Source organism: Bombina bombina, chromosome 2, assembly GCF_027579735.1.
Source record: "Bombina bombina isolate aBomBom1 chromosome 2, aBomBom1.pri, whole genome shotgun sequence".
Taxonomy (NCBI): Eukaryota; Metazoa; Chordata; class Amphibia; order Anura; family Bombinatoridae; genus Bombina; species Bombina bombina.
In genome coordinates, this window is record NC_069500.1 from 1229822627 (window position 1) to 1229836043 (window position 13417).

General features: G+C 39.3%; 1 protein-coding gene across 2 annotated transcripts in view; it reads left to right on the forward strand.

The window, feature by feature from the left end:
- The window catches only part of NFXL1 (nuclear transcription factor, X-box binding like 1), a 366986-nt gene that overhangs the window by 206582 nt on the left and 146987 nt on the right, over positions 1 to 13417 (forward strand). For both annotated transcript variants that reach the window (XM_053703989.1, XM_053703990.1), the window contains exon 18: positions 3073 to 3239. In XM_053703989.1, coding sequence (XP_053559964.1) covers positions 3073 to 3239 — 167 coding nt within the window. The remainder of the gene's footprint in view (positions 1 to 3072; positions 3240 to 13417) is intronic.

Sequence of the window (13417 nt, forward strand, 5' to 3'; positions counted from 1 at the left end):
AGAAAGCCTGTCACCAAGAAAATCTACCATAAGATTTGGCGAAAATATCTTTTTTGGTGTGAATCCAAGGGTTACTCATGGAGTAAGATTAGGATTCCCAGGATATTGTCCTTTCTCCAAGAAGGATTGGAGAAAGGATTATCAGCTAGTTCCTTAAAAGGACAGATATCTGCTTTGTCTATTCTTTTACACAAACGTCTGGCAGAGGTACCAGATGTTCAAGCGTTTAGTCAGTCTGTTTATAGACCTGTGGCTCCGCCATGGAGTCTGAATTTAGTTCTTTCAGTTCTGCAAGGGGTTCCGTTTGAACCTTTACATTCCATAGATATTAAGCTTTTATCTTGTAAAGTTTTGTTTTTGGTAGCTATCTCTTCTGCTCGAAGAGTTTCAGAGTTATCTGCTTTACAGTGTGATTCACCTTACCTGGTTTTCCATGCAGATAAGGTAGTTTTGCGTACCAAACCGGTTTTCTTCTTAAGATTGTGTCTAATAAGAATATTAACCAGGAAATAGTTGTTCCTTCTCTGTGTCCTAATCCTTCTTCGAAGAAGGAACGTCTGTTACACAATCTTGATGTGGTTCGTGCTTTAAAGTTCTATTTACAAGCAACTAAGGATTTCAGACAAACACCTTCATTGTTTGTTATCTATTCTGGTATGAGGAGAGGTCAGAAGGCGACTGCTACCTCTCTTTCCTTTTGGCTGAAAAGCATCATCTGTTTGGCCTATGAGACTGCTGGCCAGCAGCCTCCCGAAACAATTACTGCTCATTCTACCAGAGCAGTGGCTTCCACATGGGCTTTTGAAAATGAGGCTTCTGTTGAACAGATTTGTAAGGCAGCGACTTGGTCTTCGCTGCATACTTTTTCCAAATTTTACAAATTCGATACTTTTGCTTCTTCGGAGGCTATTTTTGGGAGAAAGGTTTTACAAGCAGTGGTGCCTTCCGTTTAAGGTACCTGTCTTGTTCCCTCCCTTCATCCGTGTCCTAAAGCTTTGGTATTGGTATCCCACAAGTAAAGTATGAATCCGTGGACTTGATACATCTTACAAGAGAAAACAGAATTTATGCTTACCTGATAAATTACTTTCTCTTGTGATGTATCGAGTACACGGCCCACCCTGGCTATTAAGTCAGGTAGCTTTTTTGTTTAAACTACAGTCACCACTGCACCCTATGGTTTCTCCTTTTTCTTCCTAACCTTCGGTCGAATGACGGGGGGGTGGAGCTGGAGGGGGAGCTATATGGACAGCTCTGCTGTGTGCTCTCTTTGCCACTTCCTGTTGGGAAGGAGAATATCCCACAAGTAAAGGATGAATCCGTGGACTCGATACATCACAAGAGAAAGTAATTTATCAGGTAAGCATAAATTCTGTTTTTATCACCCCAATATAAATGATTATTGTGCTCCAATAAACATTATTATTGCGCTTTGTTATAGATCATTTTTGCACCTTGTAGAGACCCTTTTTTTGTAACATTGCAACTGATAGAGAATAGATTTCTAATGCTGTTCTCCACAGACATGGGGAACTTTAATGCAGGAACTTGCAGGAGAACTGTTAGTCCTCTATTGGAAAATATCAATGATAAATTTGTTACTAGGGGAATTAATGAGGAGAACTATATGAAATATGACTAAAAGGACCTAATTTAACCCTTTTTTTTGGAGAACATGTTCTCCAAGGAGAACGGTAACTGAGTAGGAGAATTTTACAGTAAATTTTTTGAATGATAAATAGGGGCATTATTTCTCATTAGAACTTTTAGGAGAAAATATAGGAGAATATGAATGATAAATCGAGCCCTAAGTATTGTTTTATTTGAATTGTTTGTAAGCTGCTTAGTGAAAACCCTCTTGTAATGCTGAAAACAAGTCAGCAACCTACTGCAAAAGTGTTATTTGTGGCCCTCAAAGTAATATTTCAATGGCCTTTAGTGTGCTGCACAGAGGAGCGTCAAGGTTCCTCTCACACTTCTGCTTAGCTTTCTGACAGTGTGGTAACCAGGCCTAACACTTTCCTTCTCGTACTTCACTCTTTGTGGACACCTCACCATATATATATATATATATATATATATATATATATATATATATATATATATATATATATATATATATATATATATATGTATATATATGTATATGTATGTATATGTGTGTGTGTACATATATATATATATATATATATATATATATATGTATGTGTAGTTACAGTATATACATACCAGTGATCACCACAGAAAGCCGGGTGGCATTATGAAGTAGCCGGTTGGAGACAGTGCAATAATTTGCAATATTATATTTCCTGGGTTTTATAAATGTTACTAATTTAACATAAATAAACGTAATCATAATTAAAACCTATGCTGAGTTAAAAATGGTTTCTTTAGACTCCATGCCAATATCTGCACTAACACTGACATGGGTACTGAAAGAAGTCACTGATGAGAGATATATAGAGATATATAGACAGACAGATAGATAGATGCTCGGGCTTTATAGCTCTAACATACTGTTGACTTTTATAATCCTTTAATTTGAATAAATTATATGATGGATAATTATGTCACATTAAAGGGACAGACTACTCCAAAATGTTTATTTTTTAAAAAGACAGATAATCCCTCTATTACCCATTCCCCAGTTTTGCATAACCAACACTGTTATATTAATACACTTTTTACCTCTGTGATTACCTTGTATCTAAGCCTCTGCAGACTGCCAGCTTATTTCATTTTTTTTGATAGACATGCATTTTAGCCAATCAGTGCTGACTCCTCGGTAACTCCATGTGCGTGAGCACAATGTTATCTATATGGGAGAAACATGAACTAACGCCCTTTAGCTGTGAAAAACTGTCAAAATGCCCTGAGATAAGAGGCGGCCATCAAGGGCTAAGAAATTAGCATATGAGTTTACCTAGGTTTAGCTTTCAACAAAGAATACCAAGAAAATTTGGTGATAAAAGTAAATTGGAAAGTTGTTTTAGATTCCATGCCCTACCTGAATCATGAAAGTTTAATTTTGACTAGACTGTCCATTTAACTATCTTATCTGTCTACTTTCAGTGTGGCCCTGAATGTTGTGCGTGCGAGGAAGGCTGTACCAAGCCCCGGCCACCTGGATGTCCTCATCATTGTAGTCTGCCTTGTCATCCTGGGGATTGTCCACCATGTGGGCAGATGATACGAACTAAATGTCACTGCAAGATCAGTAATCTTTACATTGACTGCTTGTAAGTAGACGTTCATGGAATTGTGCATTTTAGTTTTGTTAAAAAAGAAAAATGTTCAGAGAAGACAAAATATGTTTACTTTCCTAAGATATGGAGAGTCCACAACGTCATTCCAATTACTAGTGTGAATATCACTCCTGGCCAGCAGGAGGAGGCAAAGAGCACCACAGCAAAACTCTTAAAGGACCAGTCAACACTGTAGATTTGCATAATCAACAAATGCAAGATAACAAGACAATGAAATAGCACTTAGTCTGAGCTTCAAATGAGTAGTAGATTTTTTTTCTGACAATTTTAAGTTATGTCTTTTTCCACTCCCCCTGTACCATGTGACAGCCATCAGCCAATAATAAATGCATACACGTACCATGTGACAGCAATCAGCCATTCACAAATGCATACACACTTATTCTTGCACATGCTCAGTAGGAGCTGGTGACTTAAAAAGTTTAAATATAAAAAGATTGTGCACATTTTGTTAATGGAAGTAAATTAGAAAGTTGTTTAAAATCGCATGCTCTATCTGAATAATGAAAGTTTAATCTTGATTGAGTGTCCCTTTAAGTATCACTCCCCTACCCATAATCACCAGTCATTCTCTTTGCCTCTGTCAATGGAGGAGGTGAAGTTTAGTTTCTGAAGCAATGAATTCCTTTTTTGGGTAATTTTCCCTGCAAGCAAGGATTTGGGGTTTAGTTGAGTCCACGTCAATCTCTTCAGTAAAATAGTGGTTGCTTTTAAGCAGCTAGGAAGTTGTGAGGTAGTACTTACTTTGTTTCTTAACATATTGCTGCCCTAGCTATAGAAATCCAGAGTTGGCTACTCTGTTCTTTCTTTTTTTCTACAGGTCTCTGTAAGGAGTATGTGTCCTTTCATGCCTTTTGAGCTGTCTTCCTGCCGGAAAGCTAGACTGCATGTAAGTGCTTTTTGTCTTCTAGGTACTGAATACTTGCACTTCAGAGGACTATAGCTGCAGTATTATTGGGACATTTTTATATATAATCCATTATGCTGGACTTAATAAAGAGCAGGGTGCAGGCACTGAAGTTGGGAGACTAGGGGTTCATTTTCCATTTATGTATGGAATATTCCTCCTATGTGGCTCGTTATGTTTAATGTGTGCAAACTGCATTTATCTTTTATTGGGATAGAATCATGCTGCTTAAGTATCGTGTACTTACACTGTGCTTTTTTTTCACTAACGTGTGGCAGTTTCTCAGTTAGCCGGGTTTGTATAGACTCCGGTTTTCTGACTGAGCTAAGGAACGCGCTTTTAGTATTGCACAGTTTCCCTTCTCTAAAGATCATGTGACTTCCTGCTCTCTGTGTAAAGTCGGAGACGGAGCGGCATCACTTTTCTTCAGATTCTCCTGTGTCGATACAATCGCTGAAGGAGATTTTCGGCTACCTATTGTTATTTCATTTGCTTCTTGCTGTGGAAGAGTTACGGTAGGAGCACCTCAGTGAGGTTTAGAGGTTCAAAACTTTTTTGCCTTATGTTTAACTGCCTTAATTAGAGTTTTTAACTCTAGATACTCCTGCATAGCCTATGTTATGTTAGATGTGACCGCCTTGACTAGAGTACTAGCTATTGATATTCACCCTCGAACATGGTCTGACCACTCAATGCTCACCTATAAACTAAAGTGGGATAATACAGTACTTCCTTCATATACCTGGCCGGCTAGACAATATTCTACTAGATGATGCTCTCATATCCCAAAAGGTTGAAAAACAAATCCATGACTACTTTGCCCACAGATCCATGACTACTTTTGACCGATCACAGAACACTGTGGGATGCACACAAGAGCGTTATTAGGGGCGAACTCATAAGCCTTAAAGCTTACCAGATGAAACAACAAAGAACATATCTTAATAACTCCCTTAATAAACTAAAGGAACTAGAGGAGATACACAAATTAGATACCTCGAATGAGATCATAGCAGTAGAAATTGAAAAGTGCGGGCAAATTGTTGCCTCAATATTAGATAAGGAGAATAAAAAAATGGAACTAAATCTCCAACAACAATATTATGAAGGGGATAATAAATGCAGCTCCTTATTTGCTAGGAAACTAAAGAGCAAGGCTCACAAGTCTTTTCTCCTCAATATTAAAGACCACAAGAACAAAACGCACTATACCACAGAGGGAATTGCAGAGGCTATTAGAAAATACTATGAATCCCTATACAATTTATCAGACAAACCCTTAACAGAATGTTCAGCCAATAGGGTTACTAAATTTCAGAAAATAGAACAATATCTAGTGGATATCTCCCTCCCTACACTGGATGACAAACAAAAGGACAAACTCAATAGCCCATTCACATTAGAAGAAATAACAGATGTTATCAAAAATCTACCACAAAATAAGTCCCCAGGGCCAGATGGGCCAACAAATTATTATTATAATAAATTCCCATATATTCTATTACCCCACTTGCTGGACCTCTTCAATGGTATTTCTGAAACCACTCCATTCTCCAATGAGGCACTTGAGTCACATGTCACCATTTTGCCAAAGCCACGCAAGGAAGCAGATAGAGTCGAGAGCTTTTAGGCCAATATCACAGTTAAATACAGACGTTAAATTATTTGCCAAGCTTTTGGCTAACAGACTTAGCGGAATGATGCCAGACATAATTAGCAGAGATCAAGTGGGCTTTATGTATACGAGAGATTCAAAAGATAACACTGTCAGAGCATTACATCTTATAAACCATGCAGCTCACACAAAATCCCTGTTAGCAATTATATCAACCGAGGCGGAAAAACCGTTTGACCGCGTTTGTTGGCTTTTTCTTAGATCTGTTCTCCATCAGTTTCAAATGGGTCAGGAATATATTTCTAAAATATTTGCTTTATACTCCAATCCTGCTAAGGTTAGGGTTAACAACACATTATCAGGACCTTTTCGAATAACAAATGGCAATAGACAGGGTTGTCCCCTCTCCCACCTCCTATTTGCATGCATGGTAGAGGCATTCGCAAATTCTAAAGCCTCAATAGAGGGTATTACTATTGGGAATACTATCCATAAAACCCTCCTTTATGTAGATGACATACTAATTTTTACCTCCAATCCATTAGTCTCTATTCAAATTCTTATGTTAGAACTGGATACATTTAAAGGGGTCTCTAATTTCTTAGTCAATAACTCTAAATCGGAGATGTTAACAATTAACATCCATACAGAACAAAGACAGAAAATTAAGCAGATTTGTGCCTTTCGGATTCAAGAAAAATCACTAAAATATTTAGGGATACACCTCACTCCTTCCATAACGGATATATTTGAGGCAAATTATATACCTCTCCAAAAAAATATAATAGCAGACCTATAATCATGGAGATCTAAAAATACTTCATGACTTGGCAGGGTAGCTATATTCAAAATGAATACCTTACCTGGAATTTTATATATACTACAGGCACTGTCAATTCCTCTGCCGCCTACTTTTCTTTTTAACCTAAAAAAACGCATTAATTAATTTATTTGGAATCGTAATCCAGCACGTATAAACAAAAACATGTGTATGCTACAACAGAGGGGAGGTTTGGGAGTCCCCAACCTATCTAGTTATAGCCAGGCGATTTTCCTACAAAGAATACTAGACTGGTTTACTAATTATGACCTTAAGGCCTAGGTTCAGCTGGAACATGATTTAACAGACAGTACACACCTTGGTACTAACTGTTGGAAAACACGTAGAAAAAAAAAATAGGCGACAGTAAACAAAATACAATTCTTACTGAGACATATACAGTATGGGATAAGGTACTTAGTCCCACATATATCATCCAGATTCCACTGACACCCCTAATGGATAATTCAGAATTTAAACCTGGGTGGGGACATATGATAGATCAGGTTAAGTCTTCTAAAAGAGTATTACTAGTGCACAACTTGGGCAATGAAACTCTTTTACTTACTCAAAATGAATTAATTGATCAAGGCTGGGAAATATTCAAAAACTGTTTTTTCCTTCACCAATGCCAATCATATATCGCAAGACATCCTAAAAAGCTAAATCTACTCAGACCGTTATCAAACTTTGAGAAGTTATGCTTGTCAAGTTCCTCTATACGGAGATCAATGTCCCTAATTTATAAAATGCTGCAACAAGGACTTCCTGGACAATGTCCTTATTACATAGATAGATGGAGAAATGAACTGGATAAACCACTAACACAAAACTATTTAAACCACATCTTCTCCAACATATCTATGGTGTCGAATTTGAGTAAATATATAGAGCTTTACATCAAAATTTTACATAGATGGTACCTCACACCATGTTGAATAAAAAAACATTTACAAGACCAGCAGTGACAGATGTTGGCGATGCAAGATAGAAAGGGGTCATATGTCTCATGAAATTAAGTTATTTTGGTCTTTGGTGGCAGAGGAAACATCAAAACTCATAGATGTTATATTACCTGCAGATCCCTTAATATGGATATTTTTATAAGGTACCTACAAAACTCCCTAGTTTTTTTTTTTTTTTTAAATATTGTTTTTATGGCTAGTAATCGTGCAAAATACCTTATTTCCTGTAATTGGGAAAAAATACAGCAACTCCCACAATTACACGGTGGAGACAGCAACTTTATCATACTATTAACTTAGAAGAATATGGGTACCTCAGAGCACGGAAACTCCCAATATATGTTATGATGAAACGCTCTTAAGACATACAATTTGTAATTTCTCTGGCATATATGTACCTCTCCAGACTGTTCTAGTACCTACGGGTTTTCATCTTTTGCATTTAATTCTTTGTTCAATGATTCTTTTCTTGTTTTGTTTTCTTTTTGTCTTTGTTTTTTCTTATGTTCTTAATAATTACATTTATTGTTATAGTAGAAGTAACAACATTTTAATCAGCATATATAATAACGTACTTTGTACATTTTATTTTGTCATCTTAATAAAGCTGATTTTAAAATATAAAAAAAAAAATTAAAGTGACAATAGTCATTTTATTAATTTGGAATTTTTTTTTCTGGTAGGACATGGATTGGGAAGCTGTTTCTGTTGACAGATGCTTACTATGTCTTGAGGCACAAATTGTTTTGCCTATGCAATATTGTGCTCCATGTTTAGCTAGAACCATAGAGTGTTAAAAGAAGATTTTGCCCGCTGAGCTAAATGTCTCTCAGGATGATGCTATTCAGTCTATGCCACAGCTTTCTCCTCAAACGTGCCAAGCCTCAATGGCGTCACATACAGTGCCCTGCCGTTCCTCTCAGCCTCCTGGAGGAGTTTATTTACCTGCAGATTTTGTGGCACAGGTATCTTCTGCGGTAACTGCAGCATTATCTGCTTTTCCTATGCTGGGATAATAAGGTTTCTGTCCCATCTACTGCTACACAGGTTGCCCTCCCTCATAAGTCTAATGAGAAGGATATGTCGGTAGCCTCTGAGGGTGAAATCTCAGATTCGGACAGTAACATTCCTGAATCTGATACTGAAGAAGTAAACTTTAGATTTATGCTTGAACACCTTTATGTATTGTTAAAGAAAGTATTGGCTACTTTGGACGACTCTGATACTTCTGTCATTGTCAACCCTAAGATGTCTAGTAAACTTAATAAATACTATGATGTTGCTTCCTCTGTGGAAATGTTTCCTGTTCCAGACCATGTGACGGACATTATTTCACAGGAATGGGAGAAGCCAGGTATACCTTTCTTCCCGTCTCCTGTCTTTTTTTAAAAAAATGTTTCCTGTTGCTGACTCCATTAAAGATTCATGGCACACGGTGCCTAAAGTAGGATGGGCTATTTCTACTCTGGCTAAGAGAACTACGATTCCTATAGAGGATTGCTGCTCTTTTAAGGATCCATGGACAAAAAACTGGAGCCTTATTTGAAAAAGATGTATGTTCATCAAGGTCTTCAATGACAACCTGCAGTTTGTATTGCCACAGCAGCAAGTGCGGCATCTTATTGGTGCAATGCCTTGTCTGAATCAATTTTAGTAGAGATTCAGTTGGAGGATTAAGGCTCTCAAACTAGCCAATTCCTTTATTTCTGAAGCTAACATACAAGTTATCAGACTGGGAACCAAGATGTCTGGCTTCACTGTCTTAGCCCGCAGGGCTTTGTGGCTAAAATCTTGTTCAGCTGATGTTACAAGTCCAAGCTCCTGGCACTTCCTTATAAGGGTAAGACCTTGTTTGGACCTGGGCTGGCAGAAATAATTTCTGATATTACGGGTGGAAAAGGGTCTTTTCTACCACAAGACAAAAACAACAGACCTAAAGGACTTCAAAGTAATTTTCGTTCCTTTTGTAACTTCAAAGGTCAAAAGTCTTTCTCTCCCTCTTCCAAGCAGGAGCAGCCCAAGTCCTCTTGGAAGCCCAATCAGTCTTGGAACAAGGGGAAGCAATCAAAGAAACCCTCAGCTGAGTTTAAGTCAGCATGAAGGGTCGGCCCCCGGTCCGGGATCGGATCAAGTGGGGGGCAGACTTTCCCTGTTTTGGCAAGCATGGATATGAGATGTCCCAGATCCTTGGGCTGTGGACATAGTATCTCAGGGTTACAAAATAGAATTCAAAACTTTTCCTCCCAGGGGCAGATTCCATCTCTCAAGATTATCTGCAGACCAGGTAAAAAGAGAGGCATCCTTGAACTGCGTTCAGGACCTCTCCTTCTTGGGAGTGTTTGTTCCAGTAAGGGAACAGGGTATAGGATTCTATTAAAATCTGTTCATGGTTCCCAAAAAAGAGGGAACTTTTTGACTCATTTTAGACCTAAAGTGTCTCAACAAGTTTCTCAGGGTACCATCCTTCAAAATGGAAACCATTCGTTCCATTCTTCCATTGGTTCAGGAGGGTCAGTTCATGACGACCATAGACCTGAAGGACGCGTATGTTCATGTTCCCATCCACAGGGATCATCACCAGTTCCTGAGATTCACCTTTTTAGACAAACACTTTCCGTTTGTGGCTCTTCCGTTTGGCCTTGCCACAGCTCCCAGAATTTTCTCAAAGGTTCTGGGAGCTTTCTTGACAGTGATCAGGTCTCGGGCAATTGCAGTGGCGCCCTACCTGGACAACATATTGGTTCAGGCGCCATCTTTTCAACAAGTAAACTCTCATACAGAGATCTTGTTGTTTTTTCTATGTTCCTTTCTATGTTCCCACGGATGGAAAGTGAATCTGGAAAAGAGTTCCCTTGTTCCAGCTACAAGGGTGGTTTTCTTAGGGACCATAATAGATTCCCTATCTATGAAAATGTTTCTAACTGTCATATCAGAGTTTGTTAGCAGTAGTTGTTAGAGTGGAATCATTGACAAGAGATCACACCAGAGGAAACTGCAGATTGATTTAAATATCAGTAGCAGTATGAGTCTGAGAATGAAGGCAAGACTGCTAGCAATAGCTGGTTAATTAAGGGTTAACATTGCTGGCTAGCAGCTGATACTAATGTTGTAGGCAGATGTAAAAACTTTATCTGAACAGAGGGGCAGCCAGAAGATTAATGGAAATAAACAATCTCTGCTTTAGATTAGTAGTTCATAAATAGCAGTAAGAGACAAAGTTAGTTTGTTAATTGCAGTCCATTTAAGCAACAGGCTATATCAAGTTGATGATTAGTGTGTGCTGTTAGCAAAAAGGAGAACTAGTAAGATTTGTTGTATTACAGATTATAGCAAGCACAGACTTTGTGAGAGCAAATGAGAAGCAGACATAAGCATATATTGTAAGGGAAACAACTTATGCTCAGACAATGGAATGGAGACCATTCGGATCTGTCTCAGAGGATATATCTAGACCAGTCGACAAGAGACTCTCTCACGTGGTGGCTTTCTCTGGACCATCTGTCTCAGGGCACATGCTTCCGGAGACCTTCCTGGGTGATTGTGACCACGGATGCCAGTCTGCTAGGCTGTGGAGCAGTCTCGGACTTGTAAAAGGCGCAGATACTATGGACTCGGGAGGAGTCTGCTTTCCCTATAAACATCTTGCAGTTGAGAGCAATTTATAATGCCTGATGGCTTGGCCTCAATTGTCTTTAGCCCGGTTTATCAGGTTCCAATCGGACAATGTCACCTCAGTGGCTTACATCAACCACCAGAGAGGAACTCGGAGTTCCTTAGCCATGATGGAGGTGGCACGGATTATTCAGTGGGTGGAAGCTCACAATTGTCTATCTGCCATCCACATTCCAGGAGTGGACAACTAGGAAGCAGATTTCCTAAGCAGACAGACATTTCATCCCGGGGAATGGGCTCTCCATCCGGAGGTGTTCTCCAGGTTAACCCTCAAGTGGGGGGGTGCCTGAGTTTGATCTGATAGCGTCTCGGCAGAACAACAAGCTTCCAAGGTACAGTTCAAGGTCAAGAGATCATCAGGCCGCTCTGATAGATGCTCTGGCGGTTCCTTGGGATTTCGGTCTAGCATATCTGTTTCCTCCGTTTGCACTCCTTCCATGAGTCATTGCTCGTATCAAACAGGAGAGAGCATCGGTAATTCTTATAGCTCCTGCATCACCTCGCAGGATCTGATATGCAGACCTAGTGAAGATGTCATCTCTGCCACCTTAGAGGTTTCCTCTGAGGAAGGACCTTCTAACTCAGGGTCCATTCCTCCATCCAAATCTCGTTTCTGTGAAACTGACTGCTTGAAGATTAAATTCTTAGTTCTGGCTAAGCGTGGGTTTTCTGAATCTGTCATTGAGACTATGCTATAGGCTCGCAAGCCTGTTGCTCGTCAAATTTACCATAAGGTATGGCGTAAATACCTTTATTGGTGTTACTACAAAGGCTACTCTTGGAGTAGAGTCAGGATTCCTAGGATTCTGTCCTTTCTCCAGAAAGATCTGGGAAAGGGTTTGTCAGTCAGTTCTCTGAAAGGTCAGATTTGTGCTTTATCTATTCTTTTACATAAGCATCTGGCAGATGTGCCAGATGTTCAATCTTTTTGTCAGGCCCTGGTCAGAATCAGGCCTGTGTTTAAAAATGTTGCTCCTCCTTGGAGCCTTAACCTTGTTCTTAAAGTTTTGCAGAAGGCTCCATTTGTGCCTATGCATTCTATAGATATTAAGTTGTTGGCCTGGAAGGTTTTGTTTCTTATGCCTATCACTTCTGCTCGGAGAGTTTCGGAACTCTGGGCCATGCAGTGGGATTCGCCTTACCTTATCTTTCATGCCGATAAGGCGGTTCTTCGTACTAAATTGGGTTTTCTTCTGAAAGTGGTTTCGGATAGAAATATTAATCAGGAAATTGTTGTTCCTTCTCTCTGTCCTAATCCTTCTTCTCATAAGTAACGTCTATTGCACAACTTGGATGTGATAAAAAACTATACCTTCAGGCGACTAAGGATTTTTGCCAGTCTTCTGCCCTGTTTGTTTGTTTCTCTGGAAAGCGTAAGGGTCAGAAGGCTACTGCTACTTCTCTTTCCCTCTGATTGAGAAGTATAATTCATTTTGCTTATGAGACTGCTGGTCAGCAGCCTCCTGAGTGAATTACAGCTCATTCCACTAGGGCTGTTTCCTCTTACAGCTCATTCTACTAGGGCTGTCTCCTCTTCTTGGGCTTTCAAAAATGAAGCTTCTGTGGAACAGATTTGCAAGGCTGCAACTTGGTCCTCTCTGCATACTTTTTCCAAATTTTATACTTTTGCCTCGGCTGAGGCCTCTTTTGGGAGAAAGGTTCTTCAAGCAGTGGTGCCTTCTGTTTAGGTCTGCCTGTCTTGTTCTCCCTCCCTATTCATTCCGTGCCCTCTAGCTTGGGTATTGGTTCCCACTAGTAATTGGAATGACGTTGTGGACTCTCCATATCTTAGGAAAGAAAACAAAATGTATGCTTACCTGATAAATTTCTTTGTTTCCGGATATGGAGAGTCCACAACCCCACCCTTAATTAAGACAGCTATTTTTGACTGAACCTCAGACACCTCTCTACACCTTTCTGTTATTCCTTTTTCCATTTCCCTTCGGTCAAATGACTGGGGATTATGGGTAGGGGAGTGACACTTAACAGCTTTGCGCCTCCTCCTGCTGACCAGGAGTGATATTCCCACTAGTAATTGGAATGACATTGTGGACTCTCCATATCCAGAAAGAAAGAAATTTATCAGGTAAGCAAAAATTTTGTTTTTATCAATTTGGTAGTATTGTTTCCGAGCTCCCAGCTGCACGGTACATTACAAAAAAATTAGTATTT